At 40.8% G+C, this 21,392-nt stretch overlaps 1 protein-coding gene across 1 annotated transcript in view; it reads right to left on the bottom strand.

Moving 5' to 3' along the window:
• Window positions 1-231: 231 nt before the first annotated feature.
• The window catches only part of PRCP (prolylcarboxypeptidase), a 29,758-nt gene continuing 8,597 nt past the window's right edge, over window positions 232-21,392 (bottom strand). The window contains exons 2-9 of the mRNA XM_009102733.4: window positions 13,986-14,126; window positions 12,771-12,872; window positions 12,257-12,438; window positions 11,434-11,591; window positions 10,659-10,831; window positions 8,993-9,157; window positions 7,678-7,865; window positions 232-3,347 (exon numbers count right to left, since the gene is read on the bottom strand). Coding sequence (XP_009100981.2) covers window positions 3,143-3,347; window positions 7,678-7,865; window positions 8,993-9,157; window positions 10,659-10,831; window positions 11,434-11,591; window positions 12,257-12,438; window positions 12,771-12,872; window positions 13,986-14,126 — 1,314 coding nt within the window. The 3' untranslated portion in view covers window positions 232-3,142. The remainder of the gene's footprint in view (window positions 3,348-7,677; window positions 7,866-8,992; window positions 9,158-10,658; window positions 10,832-11,433; window positions 11,592-12,256; window positions 12,439-12,770; window positions 12,873-13,985; window positions 14,127-21,392) is intronic.

Below are 21,392 nucleotides of genomic sequence, written 5' to 3'. Positions count from 1 at the left end.
CCACAGCCAAAGCTCTGAAGTGAGAAACTCCCAAAGGGGCGCAGACTCACCATCTGTCATCCTGACTGCCATGTGTGTGACTCGAGGATTCCTGGAACCAGCTCTCCCCCCACTCCTCAAGGGCTCAAGAGTCAAGTACAAACCAGACAATGTCACTTGCACAACCTGGAATCTGCCAAAGCATAAAAATTGATGTCCCTGCAAAACAAAATCCAGTTTCAGAAACTCATCATTATTTTAATGCATTTTTATTGATACAAACTGCAGGCTCACCACTAAGCTTTGGGGAAAACATTAACTCTTTTTCCTTCTGCATTTTTTCCCAGTAAGAAACATACAATCCTAAATTCCAGTAATTTCTGACACAAGCCAAGGACTTACATAAGCCTGAGATGAAGTATGGCCCATCATCATATGTCTGGAAAGATACATCAGCCATTTGTTATGGCCCGACTCGTTCTCACCTGTATGAAACGCACAGTAGAGCTAACATTTAGAAAAGGTAGCCAAACCACAAGGCAGTCCCTTGGTAGCATTCAGAGATGTGTACATGGATTTTAAGATGAAGTCTGAATGTTTGAGATAAATAAGACCTACTCAGCTTGATGGGAAAAAAGGTAAAATCAATTTAAAATATCATAAAAACCACTAAGAACCTGATCCAAAGTGCACTTGAATCAGTCTCACAGGCAGAAACTGTACGGAACATTAAAGAGTATTAACACTCCCCCAAAACAAACAAAAAACACAAACAAAACCCCTCTGAAAAAAAATTTTTAAGTGTCATTTCACAAAACTTAAAACTGAAAAATTGCAAGTTGTCCTAAATGTTGTTGAAGGTAATTCTTTTTGCATATGAAAGGAGTGCAAAGAGAAAGAAGAATGAAATTTTAAATTTCTTATGCAGCTTGAAACTAAAAAGTGTTTTTCATACAACAAAGCAGCAGCTGTTTCCTGAGACAGTAAGTTCACTAGCAGGGGAGAGAGAGGAGACACAAGCTGACTAACAATATACAGTAGCTGTTCATTTGGGCTGTTCACATCTTTATCCATACAACATGGAAATGCTTATTCCAAAATTTTCACTTGGAGTAGCACCCTGAGCAATCAGTGGATTAGTGGGAGCCTAATTAATTAGAGCCCCCCTAATTAGTGGGGACTAACTGACTTGGGATTTTGTTTGCTACGATTTCTGATCCCCAAATTTACACTAAGTGTTACAGGTTTCATTCCTCACCCCACAGTAAACCAGGACATTACCACACATCAATTTTTGTGTGAGAAGATACAACAGTATTTCTAAAAACTTTGCTGTAACATAATTGATTAAAAACCAATACATTTTGTTTCAAAAGAATCAAGGATATGTTGTTCTAAAGCCCATGAGTGAGAGTCTGGAGTATATTTACAGCAAAAACTGGAACTATTGGACAAAGGGAATACCAACAGCTTTCAGTCAACAGCTTTCAGGCAAATCCTACACAGCTCATCCTTTAGCCCTGGCCTTGTTCTCTGGAGTGTCTAAATTACCTTGCTCAAAAGCACAGGAATGTTCACACTGCAGAGTCTGAACATAAATGCCATGTTTAACACAAGATGAGGAAAAAGACAATCTATTGGAAAGAAGAAACACAGGAGTGTTTGAAAAGATAAAAATTCAGTGTTGGGCTCTCTCTGTTCCCAGAGGACATGAGGAGACTGGAAACAGAAAAGGCCACCTGGAATCTTAGGAATATAGTCAACTGTCAGGCATATCATCAAAGCTGAGAAAACCTTTTAAGAGAGATGGAATTTTAAGAGTCTGGGGACATGAGGACTTGCCTGAGTCATTCTAAAATGGAGTTGTCCTTTAAACAGCAAAGAATCCTTTCTGAAGAAGGGCTGCAGTATGAATGAAGCCAAAGCTGGAAAACAAGGGGACTGCCCCAGCCATTTATTAATGTCAGATATGCTGTCTCATGAATCAGGGCAGTTTGTCTGGTTTGGAAGCCTTACAGAAAGCCCAGTGCACCTGGCTTGGTGAGCTCAGCATCAGACTTTAGGCTGATCCAAGGGAATAGCTGCATTCTGTGTTTTCAATAGTTTGTCCAGCAAACAAATTTTTTTAAAAGGCTTTTATTGAAGAGCCATCAGCAAACAGATCATGCAGAATTTGAACAATACACAGAAAGGAGGGGAGGGAAGAACCCACACAAGGCACAGCCCCAATTATTTGTCACTTCATAAAATGTAGCCAGCACAAGTGTCACATTTGCTCTTCAAGAGAATAGATTCAAAAGCTCCCTGATTTTAAAATGCTAAGTATTTTTGAGGGGTACACACACATACACACACAAAATATACTCAGTTTTCTTTGGTAACCATCAGCACAGACAGTGAAGATATCTGAGAATAAGGACTCATAGCAAAAGAAGTAGTAAAATCTTGATGCAGATTCTGCATGCTCAGCCAGTTATCAGCAGAGTGAGTCTGGGCCCAGCTCTGACCATTCAGTACAGCACAGAATACAAAAATCCACTGATTAATAAGCTGCTGGAAAACTAGGTATGAAAAAAGTTGCATATTTCTTTCTTTTCCAACACTGATTCCAAAGAGTAAGAGCTGGTAAGGGCTGGGTAAGGGTTTAGTTTCCTTACAAACAGCACAGCATCTTTCCCCAGGCCCTCCCTACATCTCCACCAAACATCACAGTAAGATGTGATTTCTGCTCCCTCATTATCTCCACCAGCAGAGGATGTCTGAAATTCAATCACACTGGAGGCAGCAAGAGTTTCACCACCAACAGCACTCCCATGTAATCCACTGTTGGATACACCAGCAGCTGGAAGAATCACTCAGCCAAGTGATGAGAAGAGCAACAAGCCTAGAACAGGAACCCACTACTGTGCAGTAAAGTACAGCATTTCAGAAGAGCAGAAGAGGAAAGCAAACCAGAGCAGGCAGCTCAATCCATGCATTTTGACTGGAGTTTATCATCTGAGCATGTTCTCCATCCATCTGCTGCCTGCCTCTCTCATGGACACGAGCCATGGTGACCACTGTGGTGCAGGTGAGGAAGGAAATGCTCCAATGACCGTAACAATGGCCCTACTCCCAGCAAAGCCAAGAGAGGTGTAATGACCCCAGTTGTTGCAGTACCACTTCAGTGGCTGTGCCTGGCCTTTTCAATCCACTCCTTCATGAGGCAGATCTCCATGGCTCGAGCTTGCTGCACAGACTTGGGGTCCAAAGGGTTGCGGCTGCGTAGGTCCAGGTGATGGGCTCCATCGGGAATCACAACTGCCACGAGGGAACTGCTGATGTTCTGGGTCACCCCACCTGCAGACCATGGATCCAGGCCACCATTGCTGTAAGGAAAGACTATTTCATTAGGGTACATGAGCACAGCAGTCAGCAGCAAGGCTGCAGCTCACATCAACATTTCTACTAGCTTTGCATGTGCAGCAACAGAAACGGAGCTCAGCCCTGTCTTAATGTCTTGTGCCCACCCCTCTGCTAAGAAGCAACTTTTTGACAGAGGTAAGGAGTTATCAGCAGCTTAAGCAAGGCTACACTTCTCATTAATTATCTACTAATTCAGATAATAATCTATAAAAGTGCAAAAGTCTCTGAAGAGAAATCTGCTGCCACCTGGAATTGTCATTAAAGTCTCAGGTTTCCCTCTACCAAAATATGCCCAAACTCCCAAACCAAAGCACTTCATTTTCCTTCTTCAGAGTCTGCCATAAACAAATTACTCACTGGACCTTTCAGAGCTGAATTTTTTAGGAAGTTCTACCTTTTGCTGTTTCAGCTGAGTGCCAACCTGGTTTTGCAAAGAAATGCTTGGACAGTTTGTTAGTGCGCTGACTTTAATAACAACCATATGAAAATGAAGATTATATCCCTTAAAAAACTGTCTAAACTGAATCTTCCTCTGTGACAGGACAACTTAATACCATTTACTCCCCCTCCTCCCTCATCCTAGATCAATTTTAAAAATTCCTTACAATATAGATACGGCTCCAAATAATAGTCCATGGAGCAGGCTAATGGCTCAGCTGGGAGAGAGCTTTCCATCTCTCATTCCTAGCTTTGCACTTGACCCAATAACCCCTACTACATCTTATTTTCCTTTACTGCAATGACCTTCCCACACATGGCCCATCTTTCTGCACAAAGAAAGCAACATCCATATACTTGTGGAACTACACAAAACTGGATTGGTTTTTCACTTAAAACACCGGACCTGCCCACAAAAGGAAATGTCAGAGATGGGCTGAAGTATGAGAAGGTAAATTTCTAGAGGAAGGTAAGGAATTAAAATATCCTTGACACAGAGATATGCAGCTAGAAAAATACCACAATGGTAGCAACAGAAAGTAACAGTAAAATAATGAATTTTTTAAAAAGCTTTTTTAGAAATAACCAGAAGTAAAAACCTGGAGTCTAAACTACTATTTTACTTTTTTCACCACTGAAAAAAAACCAAAAGAACTAAGTAACTTGAGTCTCTGTAGTTCCTTACTTTCAGTGATTCCAAATATGACTTAGGATAAGAGAAACATTTTGTATCTGCAATACAAAAAGCATTGAGAGCTGCCCAATAAGCCAAAGGCATTGGATTTAAAAGGTCACCTGAATCAGCAGAGCACCTTGGCAACAGGGGAATGAGTTGCTGAGAGACCCATGATGCACATGAACTTGGATCTTTTGGTCCCAGTCATGTGGAAGCTAAGCATGCCACAGGCTTTTCTGTGAGCTTCTGGCTACATCCTCTGCATCTCCTTCCAAAGGATGGCACCAGAGGCACTGATGCAGTTTGAGAAGTGAAACTTGAAGGGAGGGGGGATGGAGGGCTCACCACAAAATCATAAATCTTTATAGTTTTTGCAGATTAAGATCATTCCAACTGGATTCAATTATTTATGTGTTAAAACTAATCAAGCATTTAAGTACTCAGTTGCCCATGTCACAGGACAGGAATTTCCCAGTATAAACCAAAGAAGCAAAAGAAGAGAAAGAGTAAGTCAGCCATTTCTTGCTAGCAGTGGCCAAGCAAGCAGGACTTCAGAAAAAAAACTAATGCAAAAATCAGCATGCTAGTCCTGTTTTCAATTCATATACTTCCTTGACAGCATCCATAGGGTTCTGCTTATCCCACAGCACAGAGTTCCCTTTCCTGTATTTTCTTCAGCCCTCCTGTCCTGCCCAGAAGTTTTACACAATTGTAGCAGCACTGTCTGTGCATCCTTTTTTAACATGACCACCCTCCACAATTGTCATGTTTCCTGTAACCTTTTTTCTCTAACCTTTTCTCTTCAGCAACACATTGTTCTGTCTTCTCTTCTCTGCCTCCATTCCTTCCTTCAGTGCTAACAATTCTCCCTTCTGCACAGAGCATCAGAATCTCTTAAAACTGAGCCTTCACTTTCTGCCTCTCCTGTGCTAGTGCAGGACTGGATATGTGGGTGCCATGACTTAGAAGCCTACAACTTAGGTGTGATTCACTGAGATTGAAAACCCCCATTTTTAGACTGTGCACACCAAATTTCATACTGTCTGATATAACCTGGGCTGATTCTGAATACCACAGTACACTGATGATGAGACACCACAACTGCTACAAGCTCTCTGCCACCACACGTAGGAACACTGTTAAAATGTCACTTCCCACCACTGTGCAACACTTCCACAACAAGTACACAGCATGTTCCCATAAGAGGAGGGGAAATTGCTGGAAAGGAAAGGGGAAACAGTGTTCTGAAACCCCCAATTTCCTCAGACTAGTTTTAATAAAGGTGTACTGCCTAGAAGAGCCAAGTACCACCTGCCCACAGCTTAAGTGACCACTTGCACACTACATTACTCCAGGAAGGTACCAGACTGGCAATGGAATTCCCTGCATTAATCCCACACAGTGCAAACAACAGTGTGACTATGCAGAGTGATGTACTGCCTACAGAGGGAGAAGCAGCAGCACCAGTTTGAGCACCCTGGCCAAATCCCACTGCGTCTGGATAAATCCACCCTACAGTGGCTCTCTTTAGATGGAGTACTTTTCCCTTCCTGCTCTACACTGTTGTGCAAGTTGCCTGTCACTTGAAACACAGTCCTTTTCACCCCACAGGGAGCCACATCCCCTGGTAAACACTGGGATGTTTTTTGTAAAGCACTCTGCAGTGTTTGAGGATAAAAGGCTCTTATATAAAATGTACAGTGTTGACAATGTATTTGTTTGAAGAGAAACATCCCAGCTTGAGATCCAAAAGCTTTGTGTGTACAGCACTACTTTAACATTCATTTGGTTGCTTTCAGGCTTTTCTCATTTCCAGCTCCTTCAGCTGGCATAAATTCTTAAACCCTTATTTAGGTTTGTTTGTTTGTCTATCGCTTACAAAGCAGATTTCTACAGTACAGAGCAGTGCAGCCTTGGAAATAAGCAACACTCCGCAGAAACTAAGTGAAACCAACAAATTTTTTTTATTAAAAAGTTTTCCAAAAAAGGGTGGGATTTCTCCCTCCAGAGTAGATATCCTGCTGGGACAGAAACAGCAAGAGGCAAACAAGAGGAAAGCAAAAGGCCTTTGCAGCCAAACAGACCGACACTAACAGCTGCGATCCAGAAAATAATCCCCAATGCAAGTGAGAACTTTCTACTTTTAAAATGCATACCTGTCTACCACATTCAAAAAACTGATTCTGAGCTTGCTTTGTAGAAGTGGCAAGGTGCATTATGAAAAGGCCTTGCAAAATTTTATCCAGAGCACAGAGGAATACATATCCAGGAGCTTCCCACAGTGGGCAATGGGTACAGCAAGTCAGGACTCCTGAGGTCTCAATGGGTTTGTGGAATACCTCCCACCCACGTAAAATGGATAGACAGTATTCACCTGGATCACCTCACAGCATAAGTAAAAACCACATGAACCTTCTTTTAAAGACAGCAGAGTTTAATGCTAAAAGTCAGGGAAGTGAAGGCTGAATAGAGAGCAAGCAGCATGGACTAGTTTTTTGTGCTAGACTGAAACATTTCTTTCACTTTTTGTCCACATACAAAGATGTTTCAGACAAACTTTTGTTGTATTACCAGTATTCCTTACAAAAATAGAGACATCTTTGTATCTGGATCTTACACAAGTTTGTTGAAACTTGCCTAAATGTCACTAAAAGAAAAAGCTGTTGGCAGTAATAGAAAAACTCCCAAAGTTACTTCCCTCTCTTTTCTGTATTAAAGGGAAAAAGGAATGCCGTGCCAGCCCCTTCACAAGGCTATCACTCAGAGCAGTAATTTTGGTGATGATGATTCTGAGTTATAGCTAGAATTCATTTAGACTTTCCTTTTGTGTGTAAAGCAACAGGGCTTTGGGTTCATAAAAACAGGAATTCACCAGCATGGGAAACCTGGAATTTGGCCACAAGGTAAGAAGGAATCCACATGGAAAGAAGATGTTTGGCAGAATCCCAGCTCAGATGCTTCTTTTAGAGTCACACAGGCAGCAATAGAACAGTTGGCTTCTTTGGCCACTACAGACTGACCATTTTACTCCCAATAGCAACACAAAGCATGCCCATCATTTATTCGGCTGGAGTGCTGGAGACAGATCCCTTTGCTATTATCCCTTTGCTATTTGGAGCAGATTCTCTACACTGGAAACTCCAACTGGTGGAGGACTCTACAGTTGAAAAAGGGCTTACCTGAAGATGATGTTGCTGTGTGAACTGATGTTTTTTCCTCCATACATAGAAAGAATCCAAGAGAGGCGAGGCCTCACTCCCCACATCCTGTAACACTCTTCTGAAAGTGCATCAAAGTCCCACTTCTGAGGCTCAAACATGTCATGGACACCATCTGTGCACAAGGGCATCACCATCTCAGTGCAAGCCTGAAAGAAAGAGCAGGTCAATAAAGTATATTCTGAGAAGAACATCCAATAGCTGTTACTGCAGTATTTAAAAAGGCAGGCTCAAAGAGCATTGGATCAGTAATTACTACCTAACTACTACAGAATCATTTAGGTTGCAAAAGACCTTGTAAGACTGAGTTCAACCATAAACCAAAAAGTGCAAAGTCCACCTCTAAACCATGTACCTAAGTGCATAGTATCTTTTAAAAAAATCCAGGATGGTGACTCCACCATTTCCCTTTGTAGCCTGTTTCAGTGCTTGACATTTTTCCTAATATTCAACCTACATCTGCCCTGGTACAGCCTGAGTCCATTTCTTCTCATTCTATTGCTTGTTACCTAAGAGACAGAAACCCACCTACCTACAATCTCCATTCAAAAAGTTGTAGAGAACATTAAAGTCTTTCTTCAGCCTCCTCCTTTTCTCCAGGCCAAACATCTCAGTTCCCTCAGCCACTCCTCATCAGGCTTGTGCTCCAGACCCCCAGCTCCGTTGCCCTTCTGTGGACATGCTCCAGCCCCTCAATGTCCTTCTTGTAGTGAGGGGCCCTGAACTGAACACAGGATTTGAGGTGAGGCCTCACCAGTGCCCAGTACAGGGGGATGGTCACTGCCCTGCTCCTGCTGGCCACACCAGTGCTGATGCCACTGGCCTTCTCGGCACACTCTGGCTCATGTTCAGCTGCTGCTGACCAGCACCCCCAAGGCCTTTTCCACCAGGCAGCTTTACAGTCACTCTGCTCTCAGCCTTTAGCCCTGCCTGGGGTTGTTGTGACTCAAGTGCAGGACCCACCACTTGGCCTTGTTAGACCTCATCCAACTCACTGCCCTACAACTTATAACTGTCTGCTGTACATTATTTTCCAGTCTATGCGAACAGCTGAAACTCAGGAAGTAGCTAGATAATGAAGATACAATCTAAACCTCCTGGGAATTTCTGCCTTGCCTTCCCCACTACAATCACACTTGGTTTGTTTGTCCTGTTTGTCATCAGTACACATCAATACTTCTGGCACAATATATTTGACAGCTAAATGACAATTCTCATCAGCTGTAGATTAAAAAACCACCACTGACTTGCAGTTTATAAAGATTAATGAGCATACCTGGTAGTACCAACCCATTTCACCCAGACTCTTTGTTGCAGTCTGCGACACATCTAAGCATGAGGACTCTCCTGTATAATTGTAATATAAATTCACTGCCTGGAAAACATTCTGCAGCAACAATTTGTCAGAAAGACTGGGATCCTTCAAGAACTTGCAGACTTCCTGCAATGAAGAGAGAAGAAGTCGTCTCAATCTACGGGAATTAAATATTAATACATGACACCTGGTAGGATATTCATTTCTTTTCCAAGTACAATCAGACCACTTCCAGAAAGTGTCTATGAAGTTATATACCCTGATTATGACAAAATGCAGTATCATATATGTGTAGTGCATGCTACTATGAGGAACCTCATAGTAGCATGCACTACACATATATGTAGGAATCATTTATGTATCAGGAAACTTTTTACTTCCTGATTAAAATTTTTTTCAAAATCCAACAGTTCCACCCTAATGTTTCACTCACTAAATTTTTCAATCCATTTTCCATACTTTAAAATAAATTATATTTAATAAATAGTATTTAGTACCTCTGTAATTAAAGACAGCACATACAGATATCTAACAGAGAAGCTCCAGGTATTGACTGGGGTTCCCTGCAGTTTGAAGTAGGTAGCTCACAAGAGAGAACAGATTAAACAAATATGTATGTGTGTATGTGTATATATATATATATATATATACACATACACAGATTAAACAACATATATATATATATATATGTTGTTTAATCTGTGTATGTGTATGTATACACATACACACATACATATTTTTATATATATATACAGCTACTCATTAACATTGGAAAAGACCTCCAAGATCATCAAGTCTTCTTGCCCTCGGGGTCCTAACAGAGCCACTGTTTCAGAAAATAAAGTAACTTAACAGCTTATATAAATCAGATTTCATACATTAGTATTGTCCAGATGGGCAGTGGCCTTTTCTGGGTTAGGTTTACAAGCAAAAATAATTTTCAAGGTGTTTATCCTGCTCTTTGCAGACAGCCACATAGGACAGATTAATTTCCCTTTCTCCTCCATCAGGCAGCTCTGGGAAAGATTTTGCTTTATAATTAACTACTGTCTAAAATACTTACCTGCCTTACACTGTAACCCAAAGTCCTGCAGGGAAATTCAGCCAGAGTCTTAAAAGAATAAGAACACTCCAAGGAGAAACAGAACTGCACAAGCAAAGCCTTGCAAGTGTAAAAAGAGGTTCTGCTCTGAGAAGGGACCCTCCAAGGAACATATTTGTGGAGATACGCATTTTCTCTCTCACTAGTTTTCCCACATCCAAAAGGACACGGGCTCAGAACTTGTTCAGTTGCAAGCTCTGTCAGCTAAGTCTCACTTCAGAAACTCTAATTGCATGTGCTTTTTGTGCAGCATTTGTGCTACTCAAGAACAGCTCTGCAGGGCAGCTGAGGTTTCTCAGTCACCCCTGGCACTTTTTTTCTCCTGGGCTGTTGATATAACCTGTTAGACTTACAAGGGACAGTTAGGCAACAAACCAAGATATGCACAAGGTATCTCGGTTGTCTTTTCTCAGCACATTGCTTCTTTGGAGCCGAGAAAACAAAGGAAAAGGTGGAAGCTAGTAGAGGACAAAAGAATTAATTAAACCAAATAATCAATTCTACAAGATATTGATTCTAAATTACCTGTATAGGCCAAGCTGGCAGAGGCTGCAAGAAGTCAGCTTTATAGGGATAATCCACCATAGCCAAGTTTACCCATGTTTCACTCAGCCAATTTTTCAATACAGCAGCATCCTGAGGAGTTTTTAAGGGGCTGCACAAATGAAATGTGTTGGAAAGCCACTGCAAACCTGCATCTGTAATAAAAATAAATGAATAAAACATTATTTAATGTATTGTACTATTAACACATACATCAGTTGTGCTGCTACTAAAAAAACATTTTTGCTTAGCCTAACTAATTTAGTGAAATTATTCCACACACATACAAGCACAGCAGATGAAATTTTAGTCAGCACCTCACTGTAACCTCTTTTCAGGTAGTTGTATAACCACAAAATCACTTAGGTTAGAAAAGATCCTCGAGTCCAACTGAATCCCTGTCATTGAGTTCATAGCGACTGCAGTTGTTTTCTTTTCCTGAATGCCTCAGTTGGCAAAGTACTTTTTTTATAGTAATAACTATCTGACCTATTTTATCAGAAGGAATATTAGCCTTGAGGTTCTGTTTTTAAGTCTGTGCTTATCTGACCTTTGGAGTGTTTGGACCTGGATTCTGCATCCCACCAGGCCTGAAAGAAGTTTGTGGCACAACAAAACAGGCATTTAAAAGTAGTGCCAGATTGAAGTTTTCAATACTAGCAGCAGAGTTTCAAAAAACCCAATATATACACAGGTGAAAGTCACAACACACTCCTGATCTTTACTATCCTTTGAAAAAGCACTGGTGAGGTCTTACCTGTAGAGGAAAGGTGGTTAATAGCATTCCAGGAATTCCGGATGCTCTCTGAGCAGCCCTTGCCACTCTTTTTGAAATCATTGGTCACAATGCTGAAAAATGTGCCACATGGAACCAGATCACCAAACTGCCAGATTGGGGCAGAGGCAGCCAGAGCTCTGCAAAGGGACAAAAAAGATCCTGAACCCCTGTAAAATGGACTTCCATACCCTTCCAGTAGCCACTATCTAGGCAGCATTTATAATTCAGCTTGGACACTGGGCTCTAGGTGAACCAACCATAATGCTGCAAAATTATTCCACAGGTAGGTATGCAAAAGGCTGCTGCAGGATATGAGTCTTGGGCACTGGTACAACAATATCAGCAAAGAAAAGGTAGAAATTCAGACTTGATTACTTTATTGTTTTTCATTCTCATCTATCAGTTAGGTCTTTCTCACTAGGCATTGTGTGAACTCAAATGAAGAGAAGTCCAGTCCATGAAAATACACTCCCTAGCTTGTTTCCACGAGGGTAACTAGGGTATTGAAGAGATTAAAGACCTGCCTAATGTCTGGAGACCCTAAAAAATTAGGTGCCAAGTCAGTGTTGTTTTCACAAATCTAACAGATAACTCTAATATACACCATCCAGTACCTGCTGACCGACTGTTGTCTTTGTTAGGCAAACAGCACCTCTTCCCAAATTCTAAGTAACTTGAATCCTTCTCCCAGTACTGAAAAATTCAAGCCAGCTTGAAATATGGTACTTCTCCCAGAGCAGTAATATTTATAGCACAGCAGTAGCAAATGCCTGCTCTGTTCAAGCAGGAGGAGCACACTCACCCAACCACCACATGGGGATACTTCATCCTAAACCAGGCTGCAAGCATTCCTCCATAAGATCCTCCAATAGCTATGACTGGACTGTGCTTGGCTCCTGCAATAGTTGTCTTTAAGTACTCAACAAGTACTGCAAAGTCTGCCAGAGCTTGTTCTGATGTCAGGTAATTGAGATGTTTGGAATCCTGAGAGAAAGAAGGCAGGTTATGGACAGCACAAGTGATTTCCAGCAAAAGCCTTTCTATTCCCCACAGCAGCTACAGCTAAAATCAGGGGTACAGCTAAAACCACAAGTCTATATCTGTGCCTGAGAACAAATTAAATATTCTTTGCAGGTGTCCCTTGAAGCATGAAAAAGAACCTTCTAGTTTGGTTTTATTTTTTACTCTAGAATTGATAGTTACAAAAGAGTTATATATTACTCAAGTTAACACTCAATGCCCTGGCAAGAATTAAAATATGCAGAACTATGTTTGTAGGGAATACCTTTATTATGAAGACAAAATATGACACTTACACTGAAAGATTCATTCCCAAAGGGCAAAGATTCTCCATAATATCTATGTTCAGCAAATACCAACATGGCATTAAGTTCTTCAGCCACGTCCCACATAAAGCCCTGGTTGGAGGAAAACAGACACTGAAAATAATTGATTTAACTTGTTTAAGTCTCTAGTTTCAGTCTAATGTATTCTAATTTTTTTATTGGAAAGATATCACTATCAAAATGCCACTAGAAAGACAGAGTGCAATTTGGTTTTAAGGTATCCTTTAAGCAAGAAAACACAAAAAACAGGTATCAGCCCAGGGAAGCTGATATACACAAAGACAGTATGTATAGTTCAATGCTGTGAAATATTAAGTGTCCTTGTTTTGTGACTACATAAAGGAAAATTAACAGAATCAGAACTCCTATGGCACAAGCTTAACACACAGGAAATACATGCTACAGGAGAAAAGCATGCATTTGACCTAGGACTACATTACAGAAAACCCAAAATTTGTTTGGCAATAACCAGTAGTCTAGAGCATTGGAATACAGTTATTTTCAACTAATAAATAAGTACAATTTGTTATTACTTGTTGATAAGAGTTTGTTACCACCAGCTATGAGAAGAAGCAGACAGAGATCATCAGCTGGCAGCACAAAGCATGCAAGCAGTTCTTGGTGGCTTTGAGATCAGCACATGCCACCTCCTGTCATATTACTGGATTTTGTATTGAAATGGCTGAAAAAACCCACACGCTCCATTCTGCATTTGTATCAGTCAGGGATATAAAAACTTCCACAGGTACTGTAGAGAACAAGAATTATCTGGCTCTGATTTCCAGTTCCCTTCATATTTTTCTTAATAGAGAAACAAAAATCCAAACATGAAAACCTTCCATTTTACTTGGGGAATCTAAAGTACTAGGATAAGATTAATTTGGTCCAAAATTCTGAACTGTTAGCTCAGGGTAACAACGGTGTTTCTTCTAGAAATTTTCTTCACTGCTCCAGGAATTTAATAAAAGTGTATCTCTTTATTTTTTGGGCTTCAAATAGGACCCTGCACCCCCTTAAACTTTTTCTGTGCTTTTGTTCAGCTTCCTCTTCCTCCTATAACAATCACAGCAATCATTACAAACTTATCCTTCAACGACCTTCTGTGACTGTCTTCTTGCTCCTCCTCACTTTTTCAGGATGCCATGACTGGCAGGCAGGACTGTAATCCCACTGTTTCCCACCTACCGTGTTGTTGCAGAACCACTCGATGTCTCCTTCATTGCCTGTATAAAACAGTATTGGTCCATTGTCCTTCTTCCAGAACTGATCTGCTACCAGGTACCTCTGCTGGAATGTACGATTTTCATCAAATCCAAAGTGATCAATCTGTAAGAACAAGCATCAGCAACATGGTCAGAAAGCTAGAACTGATCCTGGAGCACACTGGGAGTGCTGACAGTTACTTAACAGATAAACAAATATGTCATTAATTTATATTCCTAATTCATCAAATTGTTTCTTCTTTGTGAGAAAAAATAGTCAAAATTACAAGTGTATATACTGAAGGAGAAATGTTATCTTCAGGCATTAAGAAAAAAAATCCATGCCCCTTTTATAGCATCCTGCTTAACAGATATTCTAAATAAATTTAGCAAATTGGACAAATCTGCTGAGAGGTCACAAAGTACCTCATGCAATAAAACTGTATCAATAAGTAAAAAGAGTCACCACAGCAGGATGTTTTGAGTCTCACGAAAACCTTACTAGCCTAGTTATTAAAAAAACCCAGCAAACTATACAAAATAGAGCTCCAAAACTAAAACCAACAAAAATCCCACTTCCTGTTTCTCTCATTCTGGCATAAGAATTAAATTTAAACAGATTCTTGTTAGAAAGTGGGTTTTTATTGTTTACCACTGCTCTACAAATACTGCCAGCCTATATACATCATACCCCTTTATCCAAACCCCACAGTATTAAGACTTATTCTCTCATTAGAAATTCAATTTCTAAGGTCATTTTTTCAGCTTTTACTCACACTGCTTTGTATTCACTACCCACTTCAACCCTTCCCCTAGAATTCATCCACACTGGAAAGTTGTGCTTTTACAAGTAAATTGCTTTTACATGTAACTCCCTGGATAGGCATAATCTTATTCTGGAATACCCATACAGGCTTTTACTATGAAATATAAAAAAAAATAAAATCAAAGCAAACCACAGAATTATTCCAGAAGACCTATCCTACTTAATTACCATGTATTCACAATTCTTTACTCTTTTTATTCATCAGCTGAAGATGAGCTGTAGCTTCCCAATTTTGACTTTGATCAGCGCATCAATTCACCTTTTCCTGTCATAGTTCCCGCTGGTGGTAACAGCCTGACATCTGCTGGCTTGAGGATCTCTGCTCACCCATCCCTCTGCCTCCACAGCCAAACTCTGCCACACCTCTCAGCTGCTACAGGAAACAAACTTTCACATTCCCTGTTTTGGGAACATCTGCAAGTTAAAGTTGAAGAGCAGCAGATGGCACCCAAACCCAAGCACTTGCTGTTATCACAGTAACACATCCCCTAGATGGATTCTTTAGGCAGCTCAGAAAAGCCTAATGCTTGACCTGCAGGATCCAGCTACTCCACACCAGGTACTTTTATTTGCTTTGGGTCAAAGAGAGCACAGAAACTTATTTCAGATGTACATTCTGCTGCAAAATGTCTTTTCTGAACTCCCTCAGAGGTTACTCACTCTTGGACTCAAGGCGGAGGATGTGTGTGCTGCAGCTCACTGCTACAACAGCAGGAACAGATGGAGGTCTGTGCATGGTGTGGGCAGACAAGAGACAAAATCTTTGCTTTCAATAAGTAACTTCAGTGACTGCTTCCAGACCCAAATAAAGCTATTTTATGTATTCTCACAGTTTTCCTCAAGGAGACCACTTGCTCCTTACTCATAAGTACATGGTGATGCTATACTGACAGCACACAATGGGTTTGTTTCACACTGACAACTCACCTGCACAGTTATTAATTTTAGTTTTACCTGCTAAGAGTAATTAAATGCAGAAAGGCAGAACAAGGTCAGCAACTGAAAAAGTCTCTGGTCATAAGACCTTGGGACAATTAAAGAGAACAATCAGTTAAGGCACAACTAAAAAGTAACTACAGTATAGTTTGAAAAAGTCCAACGCTGTTAGAAAGTACAACTAACACATCTTTTGTTCCATGTCTGTTTCTAAATAGAAGAAATTATTTTTCTATTTAAAATTGCTTGTTAGGCTATTTGCCAGAAATAGGAAAAACAGGCCCATGTGTCCTGCTTGCCATTTATGGAATCATCTAAAATAAAATATTTAGATTTAGAATTTGATTCTGCATCCTTCCTGCCCAAAGCCAGAGTGCCAGCTAGAGGACTGCACCCCAAAAAATATTCAATTTTCCTAACTACAAAGATATATACCAGTGCAGGCAACTTTACATGCAACAGACAAAAAAGAGTGCAGAGGGAAAAACAAAGCAAAACCAAAAACCAAACAAACAAAAAAAAACCAACCAACAAAAAAAAAAAAAAAAAAAAAAAAAAAAAAAAAAAACCCACCCAAAAAACCCCCCAAGCAAAAAAAAAAAAAAAAAAAAAAAAAAAAAAAAAACAACAAAAACCAGAGAGAAAATTTTTGATACCAGGCTGAGCTTATTCAGTGGGGTATTGTACAGAACAGATTCTAAAGCCCATCTTACTATTTCAGGAGCTAGAAAATTAGGAGAGTAATACTCCAACATGCACATCTTTTCCCAAATTGTGGCTAGTTTTCTTTAGAGATTTACTGGAGTTTTCCTCTGATGTGATCTGCAAATCTACTTCCCCAAAACAAACCGCAAAATTACAATGCTCTAATGAGCCTGTCTTTCAAAACCAAGAGGGAGAAAAATACAGGAATTTAAGTTCTCTTTTGGTGGTTTTAGTAACCATGCTGATCAAAGAGTAATGATCCTCTGTCTTGACTCTGACATGCTGTACACTCCCTTGCTGCCATCAGCCATGTTATTCTTTCCTATTCCTCCCTCAGTCTGTAGAAATTTGATACTCCCCCAACAGCTAGATTGCCTCTGTTCATCACACTCACCGCACATCCAACCGTGGACATATGTAAGATCCCAGGCAGAATCAACACAAATCCAGACTTCTCCAGGAAAAAAAAAAATCAAAGTAGCTATTACTCAGCTGAAGAGAAAAAACTCCTTCAGTTCTAGATGAGGGGGCTTCATACCTTGTACTAGCTTGTCTTTGCAAGGGTTAGACATACAACATGAGTAAAAAAAAAAAAAATTCAAAACAAAACAAAACCTAATGTTTGTAAGGCAGTCAGAGAAGAAAGTGTCAAAAATGCTGGCTATTGCCAAGAAATTCAAAGAAATTCTAAATCCTGAACATCAAAACACAGTGTCGTGGTATCCCAAGGAGTATCTTCTCACAAGAGCAAAAACTGTGTTAAAATTTGTCAAGCCAGAGGGAAGAAGCCCAAGAATCAATGTAAAATTGTGAGGTGAAAGATTTGGACACGCAGGGAAAGCTGCATTTGAGGAACAGCAGATGGAGCTGTTGTGTAGCCAAAGTGTGCAGCCCGAGTGTGCAGGGCTGTGCACAGGGGCTGCTGGGTCTCAAACAATTGTTTTATCTCACCATTCTTTATGGAACAGGCATGCAAACAGGTCATGAACCCCAGCAACTGTGTGATGCCTACTGTAGTACACAAATTAACCGGCTTTTTTTCTTTAAGCAGATGTCATTAAAAAGTTGAACCAGAAAGGTTTTTTCCCCACTCTTACACAAATGAAGTAAGATAAAAGCAATGACTTTTACAAACAGACCACAACAGCAAAAAGGAAAAAAAAAAAATCTGTTTCGTACACATTTAAAATACCTTAACTGCTGGTTAAAACAATGGTAATGGTATACCAGCAGATATGTGGTTTTTCCAATTAAAATTTTCAAAATTACAACCGTGTCCAGAATGTCAGCAGTAAGCACAAGGTCCTGAGCAATCTTAACCAATTTTTAAATTGGCCCTGCTTTCTGGGGAAGGTTTGAAGAGACGATGGCATAGCTCTAGAATTAATGCAAACCAGTTACTCAGCCCAAAGTTCTAAACCTCTGTAAACAGGACTATGTGGCAAGTCTGATAAAAAATAACAACACAATCATCATCATCATCAGTGATGCAACAGAAATGTTTTATAGACGAAACTATGATCTACTGACACAAGAACAGTCATTCTGATACTAATAAGAGGAAGCGTAAAATTAGAAAAAGCAGCACTGAAACTCATAAGTTATGAGTAAGTTTTTAAGAGAAATTCTTGTCAGCTGAGGCAGGCAGGATGGGAAAGCGAACACTTAAATTTCAGTTCCACATACAAAAACCTTTGTGAACATTGCTCAATTAAGAAAGCCTTGTACTTTCCTGCATATCTTTGAGTCCAAAGACTCACAAAGCATTTGGGGAAAATAAAAGCAAATCTACAGCAGATGGCTTGTGAGGTAGGCAGCTCTGATGCAAGACTGTAGGCACTACCCAAGGCAGAGCTGCAGAAAACTGCACTCCCTGAGCTGAGGACAAATGTCAGTGGGCAGCACAAGGCATTGAGCCCATGAGGATGATGAGAGCATCAGACTGAAGGCTTAAGTCAGCAGCTTTAATCCTTCAGCTCAGAGAAACTTTCTACAGAGAAGTGAGCTGATCAACTCAGGGTGAGGCACCTTCCCCAGACCGGTTTACTGAACAAACTCACACTGGCAGGAATGGCCAAACCCCACCCTGATGCCTTCTGCTTGAACTATAAAGCACCTTTGAACTACACAGCACCTTTCTGTGTCTTTATCTTATAAGTGCACATGTACCATGTGCTTTTGTTAACCTCTCAAAGATTACTTCTCTCAAGGTGGTTTTTGTAATGTGCTTTTTTTGCTATTTTAAAAGTCCATTTAAAATAAAACAAGCCACTCTGATACACATCTCCCCTGGGGAGGAGACAAAAAAGGCTCAACAGATGTTAGTTATTGTACAGATGTTAGTCTGCTTAATGTACTTCTGGAAGTATTCAGGAACTCAGGCAATGAGTAGAGTACAAAGACAAAACAGGACATGTGGGCTAAAACCCACTTCCTTCTCAGCAGCACCTTAAAGTCATCAGTGACTACAGAGACAGGGCAGTACAGCCAAGCCTTTACCAAAAAAAGGCTATAATTCACAGGGCAGCTTTTAAACAAAAGCATTTAATACCATTTGAGCTGGTAAATCAGCACCTGATGGTTTTATGGTTTTGGGTTTCTGGCAAGACTGCGAGTGTCTGAAAGGCTTTCTGTGATGCCTTGAATTTCAATCCTCTATGTGATAGCTTTGTTTTCCCCAATTGGATATTCCATGTGAAATCAAGCCAGTTATTTTATGGGTGAGAAGCCGGGGGATTTTAAGTTGTGGTTACTCTCTGCATATCCATGGAGCTGTTTTGAGGGCTCATCCTGTCTGAATTATTTCCTGAGGACAGGAAGATACAGGATAGCCTGAGGATATCCTCCTGTGTGAACAGCAGTGTAGACCTTAGCCTCCTTGGGATTTCACTGATGTGTTTCTATTCCTGCTTTTACTCCTGGTTGGGCTGTGGGGGCTCCAGTTCAGTCAGATGGCCCTATTAGTTTTGTTTCCTCTTATAACCATTGCTTCCTCCATTCAAATTTGAAGTTCTTGAGGGCAGGGACTTTCTTGCCATGTCTGTATCACAAAGGAGGAGGGGGTGGGGGGTCACATTTTGTTGAGCCTGCCAGGACTGAAGTTTCATCCCACCAGTACCTGCTAAGATTCTCTGTTTGTCCCTGCCCAGTGCAGGAAAGGGAGGGGGAAAAAGACAAGAAAAATCAAGCTTAGCTTTGTTTCATATTTTTAATTTTAAATGCAAGAAATGAGGTGTTTCCTTGCTTTCAAGGCTGATGGTTGTGCAAGGAACAGCAGAGATTGAAGATCTGCACCCCTCTGTTGAAATGCATAATCATTTAGTGCTCTGTGGAAGAGCAGGGAGACGAAAACTGCACCTTTTTGCATCAGGCTGTGTAACCTACTGACTGGAAAGTCTTCAATGTAAATAACACCAGAAATTTAAGAGAGATAGGATCATAGGTTAGAATAACAGAACTGCTTAGGCTGTTCTGTTATTCTAACCTGTTCTTAAAACAATACCTTTAAGACTGAGTCCAACCATTAACCCAGCACTGACAAGCCCACCCCAAAATGCCACACTTTTGAACACATCCACAGATGGCAATTCCACCACTTCCCTGGACATCTTGTTGCAGTGCCTGACAAGCCTTTCAGTGAAGATTTCCTCCTATCCAACCTAAACCTCCCCTGTTGTAACTTGAGGCAATTTCTTCTCATTCTACAGCATGTTACTTAAGAGACAGAAACCCATCTCCCTACAATCTCCTTTCACAAAATTGTAGAGAACATTGAAGTCTTTCCTCAGCCTCCCTCTCGCCAGGCTAAACACCCCAGCTCCCTCAGCCAGCCCTCATGAGTTTTGTGCTCCAGACCCTTCCCCAGCTCCATTGCCCTTCTCTGGACATGTTCCAGCCCCTCAATGTCCTTCTTGCAGTGAGGGGCTCAGAACTGAGCACAGGATTGGAGCTGTGGCCTCAGCAGTGCTGAGTACAGGGGGATGGTCACTGCCCTGCTCCTGCTGGCCACACCAGTGCTGATCCAGCCCAGGATGCCATTGGCCTTCTTGGTCACCTGGGCACTGCTGGCTCATGTTCAGCTGCTGTCAACCAGCAGTGCCAGATCCTTTTACCCTGGGCAGCTTTCCAGCCATTCTTCCCCCAGCCGGTAGAACTGCCTGAAGTTGCTGTGACCCAAGGGCAGGACTGAGCACTTTGCCTTGTGGAACCCTATACAACTGGCTTCAAACAATGGATTCAGCCTGTCCAGATCTCTCTGCTAGGCCTTCCTGCCCTCCAGAAGACCAGCAGCTGGATTTAACCCCACTCACCACCACTCTCTGGGCTTAGCCATCCAGCCAGTTTTCCACCCAGCAAAGAGTATGCTCATCCAAGCCAAGACTGTCTCTGTCATTGTACTTTTCCACAAGCTCCATAATTCAGAGGTTTTGCTCACCAGATTTAATTTGATTTGTTAATCCATCAAATTTACCAAACCATATGGATAACAATAGACATGCTTTTTGACTATTTCTAGTTTTCAATTTCTATTCAATTATTGAGATAGTTTAGGGCAACTGTTACAAAGTTTTTCTTGACTATAATGAACTTCCAGCCAAACACACCTCCCAAAGCAAATTCAGGATTAGGATTCTTGCAATAGGAAAAATCTATCCTTCATTCCTTGTGAATCCTTTTCCTTGATAATGCACATAGGTTAGTGATAAACCTGGCAGTGTTACATTACAAATGGACTTGATGATCTTAAACATTTTTTCAGCCTAAATGTGGTTATGATTCTACATTTCATGTATCTTTCTGAAGCTTCTTTTATGATGCAGAAATCATAGCACCTGCTCTTGCAGTGCTGTTTAAGGAAGTCTGATTTTTAGCATTGATTTATCTCTTCAGTGATTAAAAGACACGAACAAGGAAAATTTCAGA

This window comes from Serinus canaria, chromosome 1 (genome assembly GCF_022539315.1).
Source record: "Serinus canaria isolate serCan28SL12 chromosome 1, serCan2020, whole genome shotgun sequence".
NCBI classification, from domain to species: Eukaryota; Metazoa; Chordata; class Aves; order Passeriformes; family Fringillidae; genus Serinus; species Serinus canaria.
The sequence above is the reverse complement of the archived record's forward strand: the minus strand, read 5'-3'. Positions and strand labels throughout refer to the sequence as shown.